At 33.1% G+C, this 21,632-nt stretch overlaps 1 protein-coding gene across 2 annotated transcripts in view; it reads right to left on the bottom strand.

Moving 5' to 3' along the window:
• LOC129944127 (diacylglycerol lipase-alpha) overlaps positions 1–21,632 on the bottom strand; it is a 212,423-nt gene that overhangs the window by 27,906 nt on the left and 162,885 nt on the right. For both annotated transcript variants that reach the window (XM_056053322.1, XM_056053323.1), the window contains 5 exons: positions 9,303–9,409; positions 9,139–9,243; positions 2,098–2,199; positions 1,806–1,983; positions 1,516–1,735 (listed from right to left, as the gene is read on the bottom strand). In XM_056053322.1, the coding sequence (XP_055909297.1) occupies positions 1,516–1,735; positions 1,806–1,983; positions 2,098–2,199; positions 9,139–9,243; positions 9,303–9,409 (712 nt within the window). The remainder of the gene's footprint in view (positions 1–1,515; positions 1,736–1,805; positions 1,984–2,097; positions 2,200–9,138; positions 9,244–9,302; positions 9,410–21,632) is intronic.

The following is a 21,632-nucleotide window of genomic DNA, read 5'->3' as shown; positions in this document are numbered from 1 at the left end:
TTGCACAGAAATCAATTACTGATTTTCTTGATCCTCCAATAATTGCAAATTCTCCTAGTGAATCATTTTTACTACAGCCATTAAGAATAAAAAGATCATTTGTTTGACACATTTCATTTCTGTTGACCGTTTGGTCTTTAGAATTTCGTGTTTCTGCTACACCTATGCCTATAAAATTATTTTCGTCCAGAACTATCTGTGTATTTCCTATCCGAGCATTAACGTCACCGATCAGCATTATATTTTGAGACTGCAGTGTGTGAAGACAATCATCAAGCGCATTGAAATCAATTAAGTACTTTTTACTCAGGTTGTTGATTACAAGATATGTTTGATCATTTACTACGGTAAAGTTGCCATTGACGTTACTTTTAAAGCCAAACAAAGATCCACCTATCGCTCTACCAAAATTTAGCCCGGTGCGTTAGCAAAACAAAAAAGTTATTAAACCATTCAGTTTTTTCCTTAAATCCATAGCAAATACATGTCTATTTTGAACTAAGTAAAATAAGTTACTTATCACAAGCAAGGATATGATAATTCTACCCGCCTTATGTATCGAAACAAAATTTAATTTAATATACTACAATCACAATTTTAAACTAAGAGTAATTAATTTTAGCATAAACAACCCAAAAACAGCTCAAGGCTAAATTAGGGTGTTATTTTAATTAAAACCTGAGGTAATACCTCGTATGCATACTTCAACATAGAAATCGTCACCTGCTTCTTGGAAGCAATAAGGATATGTGTACTTTGTATAAACAAATCGATCGACATTATTTATGTTTTCCTTCACACAGCCGCATATTTAGCGTTTATAATTAATTAGGTGCTGGATCAAAATAATTTCGTATCAAAAACTTCCTTCTCTAAAAAGGAGAACTCTAGTTTTCGTCTCATTCGACGTCGTCGTTGTTGTTGTTTTCGCACCATTGCGATGCATTGCCATCGTCATTAAATCCAGGGATGATGCATTCACCCTATATACATACATATATACTCGTACTATAGTTTGTTTACAAGTTTTGAATTTATAATGTGATCTGATTTGAATCATCTTTCCTTGATGCCGGAAACTGACGCCATGCATAAGGAAATGCGTTTACCATCATCATTTAGTTAAGCCATGGAAGAGGATTAATTTATAGCAAAACTACACAATGTTGTTTTTATATACTCGTACAAGTTTGAAAGGGAAGGTGTGTACGATATTGAAGAAGGTATAGAGTATGCATGTGCAAAGTTAGTTACAAAAAGGAACAGCACTTTTTTCGACAAACTTAAAACTAGCTGCATAAAGTTTATAGAAACAAAAACAAAAATAAATTCAATTATAATTAAACTTTTTGTACGTTAGTTAATACATAATGGAGTATAGCTGAGAGTTTGGATATAAGTTAGATGTACATAGGTACACATGAGCATTTCGTCGAATATGTTTTCGACTATAAATCTTTTAACTTCTCTTACGTGTAAGATTTTGCTTACATAGTTTTCTAATTTTTATCTTACCTGTCTTACAATTGCTTCCCTTTCGAGTTTTTGAAATTTTCTTAATAAAACCAAACCAGCAACAACATCCGATGGAACAACATCCAATTCACGAAAAAAATCACTCAAAAGTCGAGCAATATCTGTGAATGAATTTTGATTACGTTCCGATGAGCCCATACAACAGAATAGCAGTCGACATCTATGGTCCCAACTGTCTTGATAGGCTCGGATTACTTTTCTAAAAAAAATTAAAAACAATTGTTAATAAATTTTATAAGAAAAATATATTAATTTTTTAGAATTATTACCTTTGTCTCCAATTACGATTCATACTATTACTTCGCTTGTAATTAAATCTAGACTCAGTCTCCCTCATTGATCGTTGGTATTTTTTCATTTTGACCCACGATCGGCCGGCAGTGTCAAATGTGCACCATATTGTAATAAGAGTTGTTAAAACTAATGACCAATTGCATATAACTAAAGCTATATATATATATATATATATATATATATATATATATATGAAGAGAAAAATTAAATTAATATTTGATTTTAATAATTTTATAGTTAGATTATTTTATTTTAAAGTATTTTTACCTAAAAAAATCTTCTTAGCTGCATCCATTGGAGCATCTAAGTAGTATTGTTTAATCCATATAACACCTAAGACTAACCACGTAATATCAAATAATATCACAACTGAAAAAAAAAAATATTTTTAAAATAATTAACAAAATTTTATACATTTGTAAATATTTAATATATAATACTTGAATATAATACTTGAATACACCTAAAACAAATAATTTTAGAAAAAGCCTTAAAACTGATTTTTGAAAATAGAACATTAAAATGAAAAGGACATTTTTTTTATTTTTTAAGTGTCAACTTCATAAAATAGGATTGAAAATAAATTGAAAAAATAATAAATAAAAATATAGAGAAAAATGTAATATTTATTTATACATTTTATAGAATAGACTCTTAATTTTAATATTATAAACATCGCTAGCTGACAGTTTTGTAATTGGCGCTCAAATAAGATTTTTCTTAAGATTTTTGATGGGTTTCAATCAAATCCAATTTTAAAATCAATCTTATACGTCATGTTTTTGAGATATAGTCTTTGAACAACACCATGTTTAAAAATATTCAATATCATATTAAGTTTTCAAAAAATTCAAGATGTGAAAAGCCAAAAGAAATTCGAAAGTTTGTCAGAAAAAATTGAACTTGTTCCTAAAAGATTGAATGATGTGAAAAGTTTTCTGGCTTTTTTGGCGTGTTTTTTATGACGCAATTACCATTTCCAGGCAAGAGCATCCAAAATCGTCTCAAAAGATAGATTTCTTTAACTTATAAAGATCTTAAAAGAAAATGAATTTTGGAATTTTGATAAAAAAAAACACTTAACACTTAATGTGCGTGTTCATTTGAGAGTACTTCTGCTAGTTAAATCTCGAGAGCAACTCTCGGGAGACTGTCCATTTGAGAGCCAAATTTTAGAAGTTTTGCTATCGCGAGCTCTCTGTTAGAATATTAAGAGTTTTCTTGCTGAGAGTACTCTCATAATCGTGTCCACTTGATAGATTTCTTCTGCTAGCATATTATCAGTTGGCCACGTATTCTATCCTCACTGATAACTTCCAATCCCGTCTGTCGATTTGCCTTGCTTAAATGGTCTGTAGGCTTTCGTGTTTTGTTATAAAAGTTGTAAGTTGAATTATTCTAAAAGATTTAAAAATTACCAACAACATTTTGCATTTGATGAAATAGTTTGATTTCAAAATCTATTTTTGTAAACGAGATTTTTAATTTAAAAACGATTTATACCAATTTTAGCAGCATTTTATTTTATTTCTTAAATAAATAAATACAAATTGGTTTCTAATATGAAGTTAATATCTGTTCACGAGATATCGAGAACCGAATATCAATTTTTACCAAATTTGCGTACTATTTTTTGTAGATTTTAGTTTTGTATGAAAACATGGATTTTTATAAAAAAAACTACAGAATATCGAAAACAATATTTTCTGTGAAATAAAAAAGTTTGAAGACAATATTTTTAATTTATGAAAAGCTTTTTGAGTCGAAAGTATTTTTTATTTTTTTTAAAAACTGTCTACCCAATGTTGAAAACAATATTTCTTGTAAGATAAAATAAGTTGGAAGCCATAATCTTTAATTTTTGAAAAGTTATTTGAGTCAAAATTCAATTTGTAACAACTTTGAGTAATGTTTTTTTAGATTTTTATTTAAAAAAAACTGTCAATTTGATTTTTCTCAAAATTTATTAAAAAATTATGTTAAAAACGTTATTTTTTCGCTGCACAAAATTGTTTTGGAGATAAAATCATTTTTTATTCGTACAATTTTCGAGGTGTCAAATTTGTTTTCAGTTTTTTTTTTTATTTACAAAAAAGCCGTTAGTTGGATTTTTTTATAAAATATACTTGTTTGGCATCACGTTACAATATATAATATACAATTTAGTTCAAGTCTCTAGCGTTTTTGGTTCGTGAGATATTTTCTTGGGAGCCCTTTTTGGATCTTTCTGGCTTATTATCTATATAACAAAATTTATTTGAAGTCGATATCTTTACTAGTTCTTGAGCTATAGACGAAGAAAAAAACGTTGGACGTACGAACGTACGTACACACGCTCTCACAGGCATCGTTCTTAAAATCTTTTATCTGGGTTCTAGGGATCTTGAATCGTCGAGAAATGTCAAAAATTTCAATTTGACAAATCAACCCATCACAATAACTTCCTATGGGAAGTTAAAAATGTATTTTCAAATCAAATTTATATGAAAAAAGACCTAGTTTCCACTGCTTTGCCATGTTTACTCTCGACAGCTACTCGCAAAATTCGAACTGTATTTGTATTCCGCGAGCTTATCTCGGATAGTGGTAAACACATGTGTCCACTTGTGAGTGACTTTCAAAAAGATCGAATGTCGAGAGTAGTTTGTCAACCCTCCGCGAGCTACTCTCCAGACTATGTCCACTTGCAAGATTGCTCTCGAGAGCAGCTTGAGAGCGACTCTCAACATGTTTACTCTCAAATGGACACCCACCTTTATGTGCGTCAAAAACATAAGATGGAATTGAAGACGAGTTTCACAAATTGAACAAACCTTTCGAAACATTAAGCGCTCAAATAAATGTAAACAAAACAGCTGTCAAAACAAATATTTCATTTTAAAATAAATTTGATCGTGGCAAATAATATTATTTATACAATTTCCTTACAAAATAAGAATTATAGCTTTTTGTTTTTTATTTACAGAATATTGAAGAGAAAAAAAGAAAACTTTGGGGGAGCTGCGTGGCAATAGAAAAAATTATGGGAAAATTTGCCAACGTCGAGAATAAAGTTTCAAAGCTCTTTGTTAAGCGAGGAACCGGAATTCACTATGGCTACTTGCGTGACCCCAATTTCCTTGATTGACAGCGAAGCCAGCATCAAGAAGATCCGCAGTGCTTTGGACAAGCCAGGCGAGTCCTCAAAGGAAGAAGCCAAAGAGATAGTCATGGAGAAACTGTAGCCTATCATAACAGCTTCAGTGATCGCTTTGGATGAGTGTGATTTTGGTACGAATATGGAACTAGGAATTTGTCCTTTTCTGATCCCGCCATAGGGACCTAAACGAAATCGTTCAGAATCTTCCCAAACCTTCCTATAAGTTGCTCGGACGGCCACAATGTATGGCGATTCTGAATGCACATTTGGCCAACAGAAGCAGTAGTCATAAGCTCAGTATTTTTGTTGAATTTGTTGGCAATGAAGAAGAAAATGTTTTAAATAAAATAATTGATTGTAACAGTTTTGTTTGTTGTTGATTCTATGATATATTTTCTAGACAATTAGCTTGTAAATTAGTGAATTGTTTGGACCGGTTTAAGTGAATTAATAGGATAGCAGCAGCTAAGTGAGCTTGTACTACTTGTTGGTTCATGTCGTGAGCCCATTCCAACCGTCCCCAGAACTTTAGTTGAAACTCTTTTTCTAGACGAGCTAGTGTTAGGTTAAAATCAATTTGAATTATTTAGAATTCATTTTATTTTCACAAATAATTTGAGAAGAACAAAACTTTTTACTCACAAATTTTTTCATCAATACAAAATTTGACAGCCGGTGTTAAACAGATTAAAATGTCAAATGAAAACATGAAAATGTTCGGTGTGAACGATTTTCAGTTTGGGTTTGGTGTGAAAAGCCTATTATAGGAACCTAAACAAATAAATTTAAGCCACGCGATTAATATACACTTGGAATTTCGATTCATATCCATTACTCAGTTAAAAATAACACTTTTAGCCACAAAGTGCAAATCACTAAAATACAAATTTTATTTTTATATAAAACAAATAGATAATTTTAAATATAAGGGAGGTCAAATGCAATACAGCAATACGACTATGTTGGAATTCAAGGGAACTTCTACGAAAATTTAAAAAAATGCTCTTCTGCAGGTCATCAAACCTACGACCCACCCAGCCTCTGGATCCACTACTGCCTAAATAAATCTTATAATCACGTTGAAGTATTTTATAATAGACAAATGTAACACGATGTAAGTTCATAACATAACAAATTTGTTCTTAAGCAAAGTAGGTACACATCAAGTTTGAAACATGACTAATAAAAATTACAATAAGTATTATGAGATAGATAGATAGATATATTTATTTGTTTATAAGCTTAGCTTTTACAAATTGATTGGCAATACGTAAATATTACATTATTTCATAAGGTAAGTGCTATTTAATTTTAATTCATCTAACAGAACAATAAGGTAAGATATGAAGCAACAATTATAAAGAAAATACAAAATAATTACTTTTATTACTTAACCTGAAACCTGGATTTATCATTCGTTAAGGATAAAAGCTCTTAAGTTAAGCGAGTTTCTAACATATTTATATACATTGCCAATCACTAGGATGAGGCCACATATTTTTCAACCGATTTTCGGTCCGACACCTGTTGGAATTTGTTTAACCCGGAAAATTTTACTACATGAGAGTAGGTACATATTTTCTTAAAACAAAGTGAAACAATTATAGGGTAAATTAAAAAAGACCGTTGGAATTTCCCTACATTAATGAATGAGCTACCTAAAAAGGATATAAAAAAGTGAGTCCCTAGGATTAGGCCATTGCGAATATTTCGTTGTAGTAGTTCAGATCAGCAATTTTTTTTTCAAAATTTGGGTTACAATATTTAAGAACGTTTTACAAATAACTATTTTTATTAAATTTCAACTACAAATGGGTTCCGCAAAGACGTTGACAGTAGCAGAAAGAAGACAAATCGATGCTTTCAAGGAAATGGGACTCTCAAGCCGAGAAATAGCAAGGAAGCTGAACAGAAGTAAGACAGTTGTAAACAACTATCTTGCTGATCCTCAAAACTATGGAAAAACCAAAAAGGACGCACAGCCCAAGCAACAACATCCCGAGAAAAGCGGTTAATTTTACGTATTGCTTCAAATTCTACTCAATCAGCTCCTAAAATAAGGTCCAAAAACGGAGTATCAGCCAGTATTTCGACAGTCCGAAGGATAATAAGAAAAGATGGTACTATCCAGAGAAGAAAACTAAAAAAGAAACCTGTTCTAAAGCAAGTACACAAGGAGCTGCGAGTGAACTTTGCAACAGAACATGTCTCTTGGAGCAGTCAATGGAAACGCGTCGTCTTTTCGGATGAAAAAAAGGTTTAGCCTTGACGGCCCCGATGGTTACAACTTTTATTTCCATGATTTAACAAAAGAGGAACTAATTTTGGGAAGACATCACAGCCGTACATCAGGTGTTATGGTGTGGGGAGCTATCACCTACTATGGCAAAATCGAATTGGAGTTTCTTTCTCTAACAATGAACGGAAACAGCTACAAATACTTGTTGGATCGCTCATATCCGAAGATGAAAAATATTTTTGGACCTCTGCCTTGGATTTTCCAACATGACAATGCCCCCATCCACACTTCCAGGGTTGTCAAAAGCTGGATTTTATCAGAAAACGTAGAGCTTTTGTCATGGCCACCCTATTCACCGGACTTGAACATAATCGAAAACGTATGGGCATGGCTATCTCGAAAATTTTATGAAGGCGGTAGACAATTTGAAGACAAGGACTCCTTAATTGAAGCTATCCGTGATGCCTGGGACGAGATTTCACTTGACTATTTAAAAAAACTTTGATTCCATTCCAAACCGTCTAATAGAGGTCATATCGAAAAATGGCGGCATACTCATTATTAATTGAGAAAAACTTAATAAATAAATGTTTGAAAACCAAAAACTGTAAACATTTCTTTAATTTTTTTGATATTTTATAAGATTTTTCATGTGGCCTCATCCAAGTGACGCACTTTTTCATACCGTTTTTAAGTAGCTCTTTAATTAATGTAGGGAAATTCCAACTGTTTTTTCTATTTAACCCCTTAATTTTATTACTTTTTTTAAAGAAAATATCTACCTACTCAAATGTAGTAAATTTTTATTGGTACGAAATTTCCAGCAGGTATAAAGAACGAAAATCGGTTGAAAAATATGTGGCCAGTTAAGTTCATAGGGGATAGGAAGTGGTTTCTAACTGCATTAAGAATTGGGCATCCTAAAAGAAAATGTTCAATTGTATCATCTTCATATGTATTACACAATGTGCAAATGTTCATTGTGTCAAATATATGTCTATCACCGTGTAAAACTATTCTGTGGGCATATCTGTTCGCGCACCTAATTTGGACTTTATGCACGTATGGTTTGCAGGATGAATTCAGGTACGGAGCCGGTTTATATTCTGGTTCTTGTATGTTCGCTAAATAAGTAGCATAATAGCAGCAAGAAGTTGAGTTAGATGCCTTCCTGAAATCTTCATTTAAAATGCTTCTCTTCTTGTCTTCAAGGATGCTTACAAAGTATTGACGAACAGGTAATAAGTTTTGCTGTTCCCATATATCTATAAAATTACTCATTAAGGCGGCCTTAAATTTTGTTGCCCAGTTTGGTCGTTGGGAGTTGTTATGGGCTCTCAAGATTTCTTTGTAACACTTTTTAATTAGACGCTCATCAGAGGCATTCAACAGTTTTTCCCAGAAATGCAAAGCTCTTTTCGCTATCTCGTAATCTAATGGAAGTGTACCAGTTTCTAAGTGAACCATATTGCTTTGTGTGTTTTTAGCTAGACCAAGCAACTTCTTTAAAACTGAAGTTTGAATAACTTCAACATAACAACATAAGTATTATGTTGAAAACACATACTCGTATATTAAAATTGGATTTTGGATTCAGAAACAGCACACAACATTTGCTCTAGTATGTATGTTTCAAAACAAATACAAATTATACAATTTTTTGTTGTGAATTTAGTGAATTATGTTGTGTTTTGCCCACGCATCCAACAGCGCATAATATCTTTTTGGTATTTTTAAAGACTATACCTCAAAAACTGGACCATTTACAAAGAAATAAATCATAAGGTTCAAAGTTAGGAAAGTTAAATCATTGCTGGCCAATGTAATTATTTAAAGAAAGGAAAGCTAACACACTTTTTTGAAAATATGGTTTGGATATTTTTGTTAAAAATTGTTATTAAAAAAATTGTATGACAAAAATAATACTTACAACTTTTTATATAAATCCATATGTTTATCGATGTTCGGACTTCAGAATCCAATATGCTACCTCTCATTGAAATAATACATATAGCTAGTTCTATGCATATTGTTACTATAAGAAAAATTTACATTTGTATTTAATTAAAATTTAATTTAAATTATTATACTCACATCCTAATATAACTACATAACTTAGTTGATAGTACCACAGAAATTTTATGCTCAATACTTCTGTATCATATACAAATATAATTAATGAGGTGCATAAAGCTATCATGCTGAAATGAAACCAAAAAAATGAAATGTTAAAGTTATTTTTAGATTTTATTATAATATTAGTTTAAATTGTAAAAAAAGATATGTAATATTGATTTAAAGTCAATAATTTTATGTTTTTGTATCATTAAACACAAACTAAATTTATTATAAAATAGTCCATTAAGTTTAAAAGGAACTGAAGTCTTTTAACTAGGTAACTTTTTGACTTGCGTGTGGGTTGACACACATTTCATAAAAGTTTTTAATACTACTTAAGGAATTAGTGTCACTTAAGAATGAAAACAAATAAAGGCTTTGAAGTATTTAAACACATAAATAAGAGTCTATTACGCCCAGAAATATCAAAGACATATTTGCACACTTTTAAATTTCGGACATTAAAATTGGGTGATCGTGTTGGATGATGATGATGAATTTCTATTTGTTCTTAATTTTTTTTTATTTTGTGAACTCATTTAATTCAATAGCCCAGAATTTAATTAATAGAAACTATCAACCAAAAAACAACATCAAAGAATACCTTTTAGTATTTCAAGGCCCATAGAGGCTTGTTTGTTCTCAAATCTATATATATAAAAATCAATGCCACTTTTCGTTGTAATTTTATAACTCAACAATGCCTTTACCGATTTGGCTAATTTTGGTCTTGAATTATTCATGGAAGTCTAGAGAAGGTTTGTACGTAGAGAAAATTAAAAAAAAAATCTTCGAAAAGGTATAAAATCAGGATCTTTCTATATTCCCATATACAAACATTTTGTCCTTAAAGAAATCCCGATTTGTTGATTACCTTAAAAATGTAGAACGAAGCTGTAACAATAATTGAAGATATGAGTTTAACGATTGTAACTAAGGCGTTAGAACAATTGGGTATGACCGCACCAAGTCGTAAGATACATGATTTTTTTGACTGTGAATTGCAACGTGATTTACGTTTATTTGTACAATCGGATTTAACTAAATTAAATATTCAACAAAAACATGTGTATGACACAATCATGCAAGCCATTTCCAATAATACAGGTGGATTATATTTCTTGGATGCATCTGGTGGTACAGGCAAAACTTTCGTTGTATCATTGATTTTAGCGACTATTCGATCGGAACAGAAAATTGCATTGTCACTTGCATCTTAGGGAATTGCTGTAACATTATGGTCGGACCGCACACTGTGTATTAAAATTGCCATCGAATGTACATTGTACGGGTGATTGAAACTCCAACTTGCAATATTTCGAGAAATTCTGCTATGGCAAAAGTTCTGCGATTAACGTCAATTCCTACTAATGAAATAAACGCCTGTTTGAAGTCATCAGTTCTTTGGAGATATGTACAAAAATTGACACTTAACATTAATATGCGTATTCTCTTACATTATGCTGCACTGCCCATGAGTTATCAAAACAATTTTTAGAAATTGGTGATGTCAAAATACCAATCGACAGTACCAACGGGTTGATCACTTTACCGAACAATTTTTGTACAATTGCGCAATCTATAGATGAGTTGGTTGAATGTGTTTATCCGAATTTTCTTCAGAATTACAGAAATCATGATTGTTTGAGAGAACGCACCAGTTTAACACCGAAAAATAATCATATCAATGCCATTAGTTTTCAAATTCAATCGAAACTGCCAAGTGTAGTCACAACATATAAATCAATTGACAGTGTTATGAATCAAGATGAACCAATGAATTATCCAATTGAATTTTTAAATTCATTGGAACCGGCTGGTATACCACCACATTGCTTGAATTTGAAAACTGGTTCTTTGATTATATTATTACGAAATATTAATCCACCAAAACTGTGTAATGGCACCAGATTGGCAGTGAAAAAGTTATTGCCAAATTTGATTGAAGCTACAATCCTAGAGAAGTGTGTTTAATACCGAGTATCTTTATGATTCCAACTGATATGCCATTTGAATTCAAAAGATTACAATATCCTGTGCCTTTATCATTTGCGATGTTCATATATAAGGCCCAAGGGCAAACACTTCACGTTTGTGGTGTCAATTTGGAGGAATCATGATCTTCACATGGCCAACTTTATGTTGCCTTTTTCAGAGTCGGTACCCTCTAGACCAACCATAGTAAGAGTACCTAATTCTTTTTTATTTTTAAGTTTTTACTCTTTGCTGATAAATATAATATAAACAATATATCATTTGGGTCATTTGGACTTCCAAATAGCTAGCAATTTGATAATTTTGTTTATTACTATGCCTTATACGTAGCGAAGCACGTACCGAGCCGCTAGTATAATATATTTTTATAAATAAAATATTGATTTTGGATAAAGATATTTATCATATTGAACTTTTTTTCAGTTTAACATAGACATTATAGAAAATAGCAGGACAAAAATGTTGGAGGCTATGATTAATAGAAGTTCCTTCTGAATACCGCTTTTCATCGATCAAATCTTAAGGACCAACAGACATGTTGGTTAACTCAAATACTGACCGACGAAAGCTAACAATCCCCTCCTCCCGACTTAGACGAAGTAAAGATTGCCATTGATTGAAGTTGAAGTCTAATAAAGCCGATGGAGCGGATGGCTTGAATGCCGAGCTCTTTAAAGCAGCTGGAGATAAGTTGGTTAGGAGCATACACCAACTTATCTGTAAGATATAGTCCGAAGAAAGCATGCCCGATGAATGGAACCTCAGTATTGTTTGCCCGATCCTGAAAAAAGGAGACCCTCTAAACTGCACCAACTATAGAGGAATCAGTCTACTTAATATCGCCTATAAAATCTTCTCTGCCGTAATATGTGAACGTCTAAAGCCCATCGTCAACAACCTGATAGGTCCTTATCAGGGTGGTTTTAGACGAGGAAAGTCCACAGTTGATCAAATATTCAAATAACGACAAATCCTGGAAAAAACCGAGGAACACCAAATCGACACCCACCATCTTTTCATCGATTTCAAGGCCGCATATGACAGTATCTACAGGGACGAGCTGTATAGAGCCATGTCTAGTTTTGGCACCCCTGCCAAACTCGTCCGTTTGTGCAGGATGACCATGGAGAATTCATGCTGCTCCATAAAGGTTGGAAACAACTTCACAGAACCTTTCGATGGCAAAAAAGGTTTTAGACAAGGTGATGCGCTGTCATGCGATTTTTTTAACATCGTGCTTGAAAGAATAGTGCAGAGCTCACACGTCAACACTAGAGGCAATATCTTTCAAAAGTTTATCCAATTACTGGCATATGCTGATGACATTGACATAATCGGAAGAACTCAGCGTGATGTCAATGGGGCTTTTGTGAGTATTGAGGCAGAGGCGGCAAAAATGGGTTTAACGGTTAATGAGGGCAAAACAAAGTACATGCTGTCGTCTAGAAAGGACATACAACACCGACGTGACGTCTTGGTCAAAGCGTCACAATCGACAGACATAACTTTGAGGTAGTCAAGGACTTCGTCTACCTAGGCTCCGCTGTAAACGCAGAAAACAACACCAGCGCTGAGATCAAACGCAGAATAACTCTTGCTAACCGCTGTTTCTTTGGACTAAGAAAGCAATTGAGTGGTAAAGTCCTCTCTCGAGGGACCAAAGTGTTGCTATATAAGACCCTTATCATCCCCGTCCTGCTAAACGGTGAGAAGCATGGACCATGACAAAAGCGGATGAAAGCACCTTGGGTCGCTTCGAGAGAAAAGTTCTTCGTGTGATCTACGGTCCCGTATGCATCGAAGGGGAGTGGAGGAGAAGTTGGAACGACGAGCTGTACGGGTTGTACAGCGACGTAGACTTAGACAGAAGGGTAAAAGTCCAACGACTAAGATGGCTGGTCACGTAGAGCGCATGGAAACCAATGCTCCGGCCCGGAAATCAAATCTAAGTCTACAGGACAGCGCAGTAGAGGAAGACCGCGGATCAGGTGGCGCGCACAAGTGGAAGGTGACCTCACCCAACTTGTAGCGCGAAACTGGAGACATCTAGCTAGGGACCGAGCTAGATGCAGAAGTTTGTTGGGTGAGGCCCTAGTTCACACAGGACTGTAGCGCCACCTTAAGTAAGTAAGCAAATACTGACCGAATTAATAATGATATTGATCTCAATTGAATTTTATTTAAATATTATGACGTTATACAGAATAAGTACCCTTGGCATGATGGTTAGTACGTTGCTAAGAATGGCGGCTTTGACTATTGAGAGGTTTTTTTAAGAAACAAACTATTTTTTTTTAATATTTTTACACCAAGATTCCATAACTCAAGTGAAATGAAACCGAAATCGAAATTGCAAATCAAGTGAATTTATTTTCAGCGTTCTGCATTTCGAGCGATTTGGTAATTTTTCGTGGAATTGAAAACAACTGATATCTGTCATTTAGGATATTCTTTTCTTTAAGTATTTTTTTATAATTCACGCGTTTAAAAATATAAAAGTACTAATTAGCATCGCATAATGAGTGCGATAACCCCTGGCAATTATTTTTTTGTATTGGTCACGTAGGTATATTTCATACTATCGTCTTAATAAAAGTGCTTTCCTAATAGTGCTGGAAATTGTTGAGCAATATCTTAAACAATCTTCAATTCCTGCAACGTTGGAGCTACCCACAGTTTTGAAGTGTCTTGCCAAGATACGCTCCCAAAGGTCAATTGGGAAACATGCTGATATCGCTTTGGGTTAAGGTACTGTTTCAAAAATGCTTACTGAAGTACTTAACATTTTGGAGAATAGAATTTGTCCAAGTTGGATTAAACTTGCTTTGTCCGATGAAGATCAAAGTAAATTAAAACGAAATTTTTTTTGACAAATTCAATATTTTTGGCGTCATAGGATGCATGAACGGTACCCATATTAAAATGTTACAGCCAGATCAAAATCCAAAACTTTTCTATAATAGGAAAGCTTTTCAATGAATGAAATGATTGTAAGTTGTTTTATTTTTAAAAGACAGTAAATTTATTACGTTTTTTTGAACAGATATGCGATTACAACTAAATAATAAAAGCTGTCGAAGCCCGTCGCCCAGAATCAAGTCATGATGCTCTGATCTGGAGCATGAGCAAAGTTTAGAAGTATTTTCAAAGAAGAAATGACAGAGGGGAGCATTCCTCCTGGCTTTTAGGAGATTTTGGTTATGGATAAGAGCCTTTTCCTCTGACGAACTATATTGATTGACAAGTGGGAACATTAGAGCACGCAATTAACCAAAAACATTCCCCGGCTCGAAACGTGGTAGAGAGGACAATCGGCGTTTTGAAAAATCGTGTTATGTGTCTAGCTCGCTTTTTTAAATACCAGCAAAATAAAGTGGTACAAATAATTAATGTTTGTTGTGCATTGCACAACATCCATAGGCATTACACGATACAAAATAAAGATGGTGAAAACATTGGGCTAGAAAGCGAACGAAATGAAAATAAAACAGAACGCGACATAGTAGAAAGGGCTATAAACTTGAATGAAGCCAATAAAATAAGAAACCAAACTAAACCTATTGGTTTTTTCTTTACTAAAACCGACAAGAAACAAAAAAGACGGCAAGTTAGTTTTGATGTGATTATTTTTACTAGAATGCTGCACACGAGAATATGACATACATTTCAAAATTCTATAAACAGATGTTAAAAAATCTGGAACTTACATATATTTTATTGCCAAAAATATTGAAATTTCATTCTCATTTGTAAGGTCATTACTATAATTTCAAAGATCGATTTTTTGAGTAAATCATGTTCACCCAAACATTTTTAACCTTTTAAGATTATTTTGATGCATTCGACAAAAATACAAAAAAAAGAGGCTGGGATGCGACCCACACTGATAACTTCCCATCCCGTCTGTCGATTTGTCATGCTTAAAAGTTTGTCTATATGTACTTTGTACTCGTATCAATTTTTACCAAATTTGCGTACTATTTTCTGTAGATTTTATTTTTTATGAAAAAACGGACTGTTGGATTTTTATATAAAAATTACTGAATATTGAAAACAATAAATAAAATAAAATAAGTTTGACGGCAATATTTTTAATTTTTGATAAGCTATTTGCGCCGAAAGTAAATTTTTACCAAGTTTTAGTATTGTTTTTTTTAGAGTTTTAGTTTTTGCAAAAAAACTGTCAATTCGATTTTTTTGAAAATTTAACAAATGTTGAAAACAATATATTTTATAAGATAAAATTAGTTTAAAGCCAATATTTAAAATTTTTTAAGATATATTTGAGTCGAAAATCATTTTTTACCAACTTTTCTTAATTTTTTTTCCGGTTTTTAATTTTTTGTAAAAAAAATTGTCAATTCGATTTTTTTCAAAATTTTACTGAATGTTGACAACAAGATTTTTTGAAAGATAAAAGTAAATTAAAGCCAATATCTCAAAGTTTTGAAAAGATATTTCAATCGAAAATCAATTTTTACCAACTTTTATACATTTTTTTAAGGTTTTTATTTTTTGTAAAAAACTGTCAATTTGATTTTTCTCAAAATTTTATCAGATGTCAAAAACATTATTCTTCGTTGCATAAAATTATTTTAGAGATGAAATCATATTTCAGTCTTAAGATTTTGGAGGTGACAATTTTTTTTTCAGTTTTATTGATTTATAAAAAAAAAACGTTATATTGACTCTTTTCAAAAAATATACCTGTTTGGTATCACGTTACAGTATATTATGTAAAATTTAATTCAAGTCTTTGACGTTTTTGGTTCTTAAGATATTTAGAGTTAACTAAAATTTTCACCTTTTTTTCAAACTGCTATTGTAAAAAAAACACCCACGCAATTTTCTTGACAGCACTTTCTGCATCTTTCTGCCTTATTATCGGTATAACGAAATTTATTTGAAATCGATATCTCTTCTGGTTCTTGAGCTATGGACGACGAAAAAAACATCGCGAACGTATGGACGTTTTATTTCGACTCTAGGGACCTTGAAACGTCGAGAAATGTCAAAATTTTCAATTTGACAAATCGGACCCATTACAATAACTTCCTATGGGAAGTTAAAAAAAAAATTTATTTTCGACCGAATAAAATACAAGGAAATCAAAATCAAGGACGGCTCCTGGGGTGGAAGCTGGTTAAGTACTAACAAGAAATAATGCGCGAAATCTTATAAATACTTCATGAAGGTTTATTTCAAATTTGTCTAAGATCGTGCTTTGGACAGTGTGATTCAGTTAATTTGTTATTTAAGGGTCAAAAATTAAAGACGTAATAATTAATTAATTAATTAAGCATGAGAAGCGTGTGTCCAAAGATGTCGAGAACCTAGAACCTGCTGCTGTAAGACAGGATGATCCATTCAATATAGACGACCAAGCCAAAATTTCCGTTTTCCCGACTTAGACGAAGTACAGATTGTCATATTGGGGCTGAATTCTTCAAAGCAGCTGGATATAATTTGATTAGGAGCACGCACCAACTAATCTTTTAGACATGGTCGGAAGAAAGCATTTAGGATGAATGAAACTTCAGTATTGTTTGCCCGATACTAAAAAAGGAGAACCTTTAAACAACACCAACACATCGCTTACAATATCTTCCCTGCCGTAATATGTGGACGTCTAAATCACATTGGCAACAGCCTGATAGGTCCTTATCAGTGTGGCTTTAGACCAAGAAAGCCCACAGTTGATCAAATATTCACATTACGGCAGATCCTGGGAAAAACCCAAGACATCCATCATCTTTTCATCGATTTCAAGGCCGCTAAAGACATCATCTACAGTTTTGGCAAGGAGAAGATTGAACGATGTATTGATTGACGTAGACTTAGACAGAAGGATAAAAGTCCAACAACTGAAATAGATGGGTCACGTTGAGCGCATGAAAACCAATGGTCTGGCCCAGAAAGTCTTCGAATCCACGTCCAATGGGCAGCACAGTAGAGAAACACGATCAGATGGCGCGCACAAGTTGAATCTGACCTTGCGAGGGACCGAAATAGATGGAGAAGTTTGTTAGGTGAGGAACTAGTTCACACAGGACTGTAGCTCCACTTTAAGTAAGTCAGTAATAAATTATTATCACAAGAACTTCAAGTATGCTGCATTTGACTATACGTTAAAAATAATTTTATCTGATTGCATGTGCCTTTTTTAAAAAGCATGAAATATCCAATTTTCTTATCAACAGGGTTGTATACAAAAGTAGCAAGTACCAAAGTAACATTTTTAAAAATTAAAGTTTTCCATAAATCACTCTAATTGGACGCAACATGCCGGAAAGGGAAAACACCAACATTCTGTAACTTCCATGTTGCGATAAATATATATATATAATTATAATAAATACCTCTACAATTATTATGCTCAATACTTTTAAAGATACAAGAAACGGACTACTTTTCCACAAACAATTTTACCAACTCCTCGTTAAAAAAAGCTACGTATTGTTCACAAATTCTTTTTAAATGGTCTCACAAAAAAGCAGAAAAGTCCTGTCTCGGAATTATTTTTCTTTTTTAATGTTTCATTATAGTTTTAGCACACAGCGGACCTATTTAACGTAATTGAATACATTTTTGTAGCAGCCAAATTCTATTCCAAAAGCCAAACATGAATAAAAGTTTCACATGCATCCTCACGTTCACACGCTACCAGCACCAGCTCTTAAGAACTTTTATATTTAAATTCCCTGCCAAGTTTTTTAAACTATACCTTTATTTAACACATTTTTTTTTTTGTTTTTGATTATAATCTTATTACAAAGGATTAAGAAGAATTAAAAAAAGTAAACGAAACTCCTGCTGCATGTCTATGCATTTCAATTTGCACTCGAATTTCATTCATTTTATCACAGTAGTTGACTGTTTTATAGTTGATTACAGAAATTTAAACAAGAGCAACTACAAAAAATGTAAGTAAGAATTTAAATGCACGTTGCCGATGATGACGACGATGACGACGACGACGACGTGACGCGACGGGAGGTCGGATTTCTTCCTTAAGTCAAATAATAAGAAAAATGGGGAACTTCCATATCCTTAAATGGGAGAATGAGTCTTAACGAAGAATGCAATAATAAAAAGAAGAAGAAAGAAACACAAACAAATGAACACAGAAAAAAAGTTAAGAATTGTATAATGGTCCTTACGAGTCCTTTTGTTTTATAATGCTTTTTCATACTGAGCTCTTGTCACATATCGTTTTCATTTTATCAAGCCATCTGGCAATTCACAATTCGAGTGTAAAATAATAAGGAGTTTTTTATATATATGTATATGTTATCGAAACAAAAGACACGACAGAAATACCATAGTTAAGTCATCGTCTAAACGAGTATAAGAAGAGTGAGTGTTGGCTCTGTCATGAGATCATGACTGTCGGGGAAAGTGATATTATAATTTTAATCAAGAATACCATCCTACCTTCAAAACCTACAACTGAAACAAGAGAGTATTTAAAGTTGTTCGAGTGAAGATTTTATTGTTTTAATTTATATAAACTGAATTATGTGCATTATCCCATGTCCAGGATGACTTTGATGCAACTGTATTAACATTTTACAAGAGACATTTTGAGGATTACGTTATTATGTTAGTTATCCACCTTTGTTTTTTTAAGGACCTTTTTGGTATTATGATTGAATATGGTTTTTGTTTTTATTCTGTTTTAGGAACAGAAAAAAAGACATTTTACTGACTCTGAAATTCCACAGTTTTTCTGAGATAGTTATTTCAAAGGACATTTTATTTCTGTTTAGGTCTTTCTACCCTCGTAGAAGTTCTTCTGACTGTTAACTATGAAAATTGTATTTAATTTTAAATGAAAACAACCACAAGCACTCATAAAAATTAAAGATAGTTTGATTTTAACCAATTTATTAAAAAAAAAGTACGTATACGCCGTGTGCACTATTATACAAATATATTTGTATGAGGTACATAAATATAAGTTAAAACTTTTTAGGAATATCAGGCTGCTTTTAAACGTTATACCTTTGTTCCCAAAGGTGTCAATAACATTTTGTGCAAATGTATTTGGTTTTCGTCATGAAACCTTTAAGAACATATCAGGACCAGAGAACAAATGGTTAAGTAATTCTAAATATGTTTTTTTATATTTTGAATTTTTTCATAAATAAATAAAATTTTCAACAGCTTTTTAATTCAATTATTAACTTCCCGTAAGAAGTTATTGTAATCGACCCGATTTGTCGAATTGAAAATTTTGACTTTCAGTTGACCGAAAATATCGCACGAACCAATAACGCTAGCAACTTCACTTTATTTTATAAAATGTTACGTGATACCAAAATAATACAAATTTTTAAAAAATGTACTTAACAGTTTTTTTTATATGAATCAAAAAAAAATTGAAAAAAAAAATAATTTTCACCTCGAATATTTTACGTATTTTTTTTATCTCCAACATTATTTTATGCGGCGAAGAATAACTTTTTTGACAACTGTTGTTGTTAACAATAAAAGGGAACGGTAGGAGAACATCAGACATGGGCACCACCATGCTTTTTTACATAGATGCAATTTGTTAAAAAAAGATGGCGACATTCATTATTGATTTTCTACTACCGTTTCCATTTATTACAATGAAATTATTGTTTACGAATGAAGACGGAATTGTTGAAGCTGGTAGAAGAATTTACTGGTTTGGGATTTAAAGTGGAAGGACTTTTGAACACAATTGATCAAATTTTTCGTACAGTTGATGTAAAGCAGAATTCAATACAAAAGAATTAAATTTAAAATGTTTTATTATATTTATTCAAGTTTAACAAATAAATATACTATAAAGTTTTTAGTAAATAACATTGACTGTTAAACTTATAAATCAGGTAGGTAGCACTTATCGGTGCACAATATTTTTGGTTAACCTGTATTTCGCTAACACAAATAAGTTCTACGGTTTTGCTAGACACGAACATACAACAAATAGATGTCCATCACAAAAGTGGATTTTTAAAATCTAGACCACAAATGGACACCATTTGGCCTTGAGACTTATTTATAGACATGGCAAAAGCTAAACGAATTGGAAACTGTAACCTTCTGAATGGTATAGTAGAATTTGGCAGTATCATTGGAACACATAGCAACGGGATCACGGGATTTTTAGCTTTCGTCGTTTATGTTGAATGGATCATCCTGCCTGACATGCGGAATTCGGTTCGTCCGTCGTCGCCGTTATACAGTTTGCAGAAGTGGGTCTTCCAATACTCAGCATTGACTGCGGTTCCACTATGATGTTTATAATTTCATCTTTGCAGCCTTCGGTTCTAGGTTTATGTACTTTTGAATTTCGTTTTACCTGTTCATAAAACTTTCGAACTTCATTCCTGCTTTTAAACCTCTCAACATCTTCGACTACAAGCATCTCATGCTCTCTCTTTTTCCTTCTGAGAAGTCTTTGTGCCCTCTTCTGCTCAAAGAGCTCATGAGCAGCTCTCGTCTTTTTATGCAGCACCGCTTTGCGTGCCTGTTGTTTGGCTGTATTTGCTTTCCGACATTCCTTATCAAACCAGGGGTTCCTTATTGGTGGTTGCTTGAAACCCAGCTCGTTAGAGGCTGCTTCTCTGATTTCTGGTTTTCCATACATTGTGTTGGCGACACAGAACTTCGAGAGAGGTTACGTGTAACTCGGTCGAAGAAGGATTTGACGATCTCTTGCGATTGTAGTGGTTTGACGTTGTACCTTCTCCTAGCATCTCTGTTTTGCCTTGGGTCTGGAAACCCGAAGTGCTAACTTGGCTACAACGAGGTAGTGGTCCGAGTAGATGTTAGCTCCTCGAAAAGTTCGGACATCCATGATGCTGGAAGCGTGCCTGGCGTCGACCTGGTTGACGGTAGATTGATCTGGAGAACTCCAAGTTCTTTTGTTAATTTTGAGGTGTGTAAAACGCGTACTGGCTACCATGACGTTTCACCCCGCAGCAAAATCTATGAGCCTGAATCCGTTGTCGAAGTGTTGTCGTGCAGGCTGTTTTTCCCGATTATTCCACCAAAGATGTCTTCCCTTCCTAGCTGGGCATTAAAATCGCCCAGGACTATTTTAATAGGTATCGTATCTAGGGCACTGCTCATATGTTTTGTCTAGGAGCTCGAAGAACATATTTTTGGTGTTGTCTGGCTCCAATGACAAAGCCGCATCCAAATAAGCGCTGTTGGTTTTCGTGGTAGCAGTCACCATAGTAAATATGGCAGTTTTTCATCCTCTTTTTGCCCGGCCCATCCCATCGTATTTCCTGGATGGCGGTGATATATGCTTTAGGGCCTCCGCTAATTCTT

This window comes from Eupeodes corollae, chromosome 2, assembly GCF_945859685.1.
Source record: "Eupeodes corollae chromosome 2, idEupCoro1.1, whole genome shotgun sequence".
Classification (NCBI taxonomy): Eukaryota; Metazoa; Arthropoda; class Insecta; order Diptera; family Syrphidae; genus Eupeodes; species Eupeodes corollae.
Note: the sequence above shows the minus strand (reverse complement) of the source record. Positions and strands in the feature narration are given on the sequence as shown.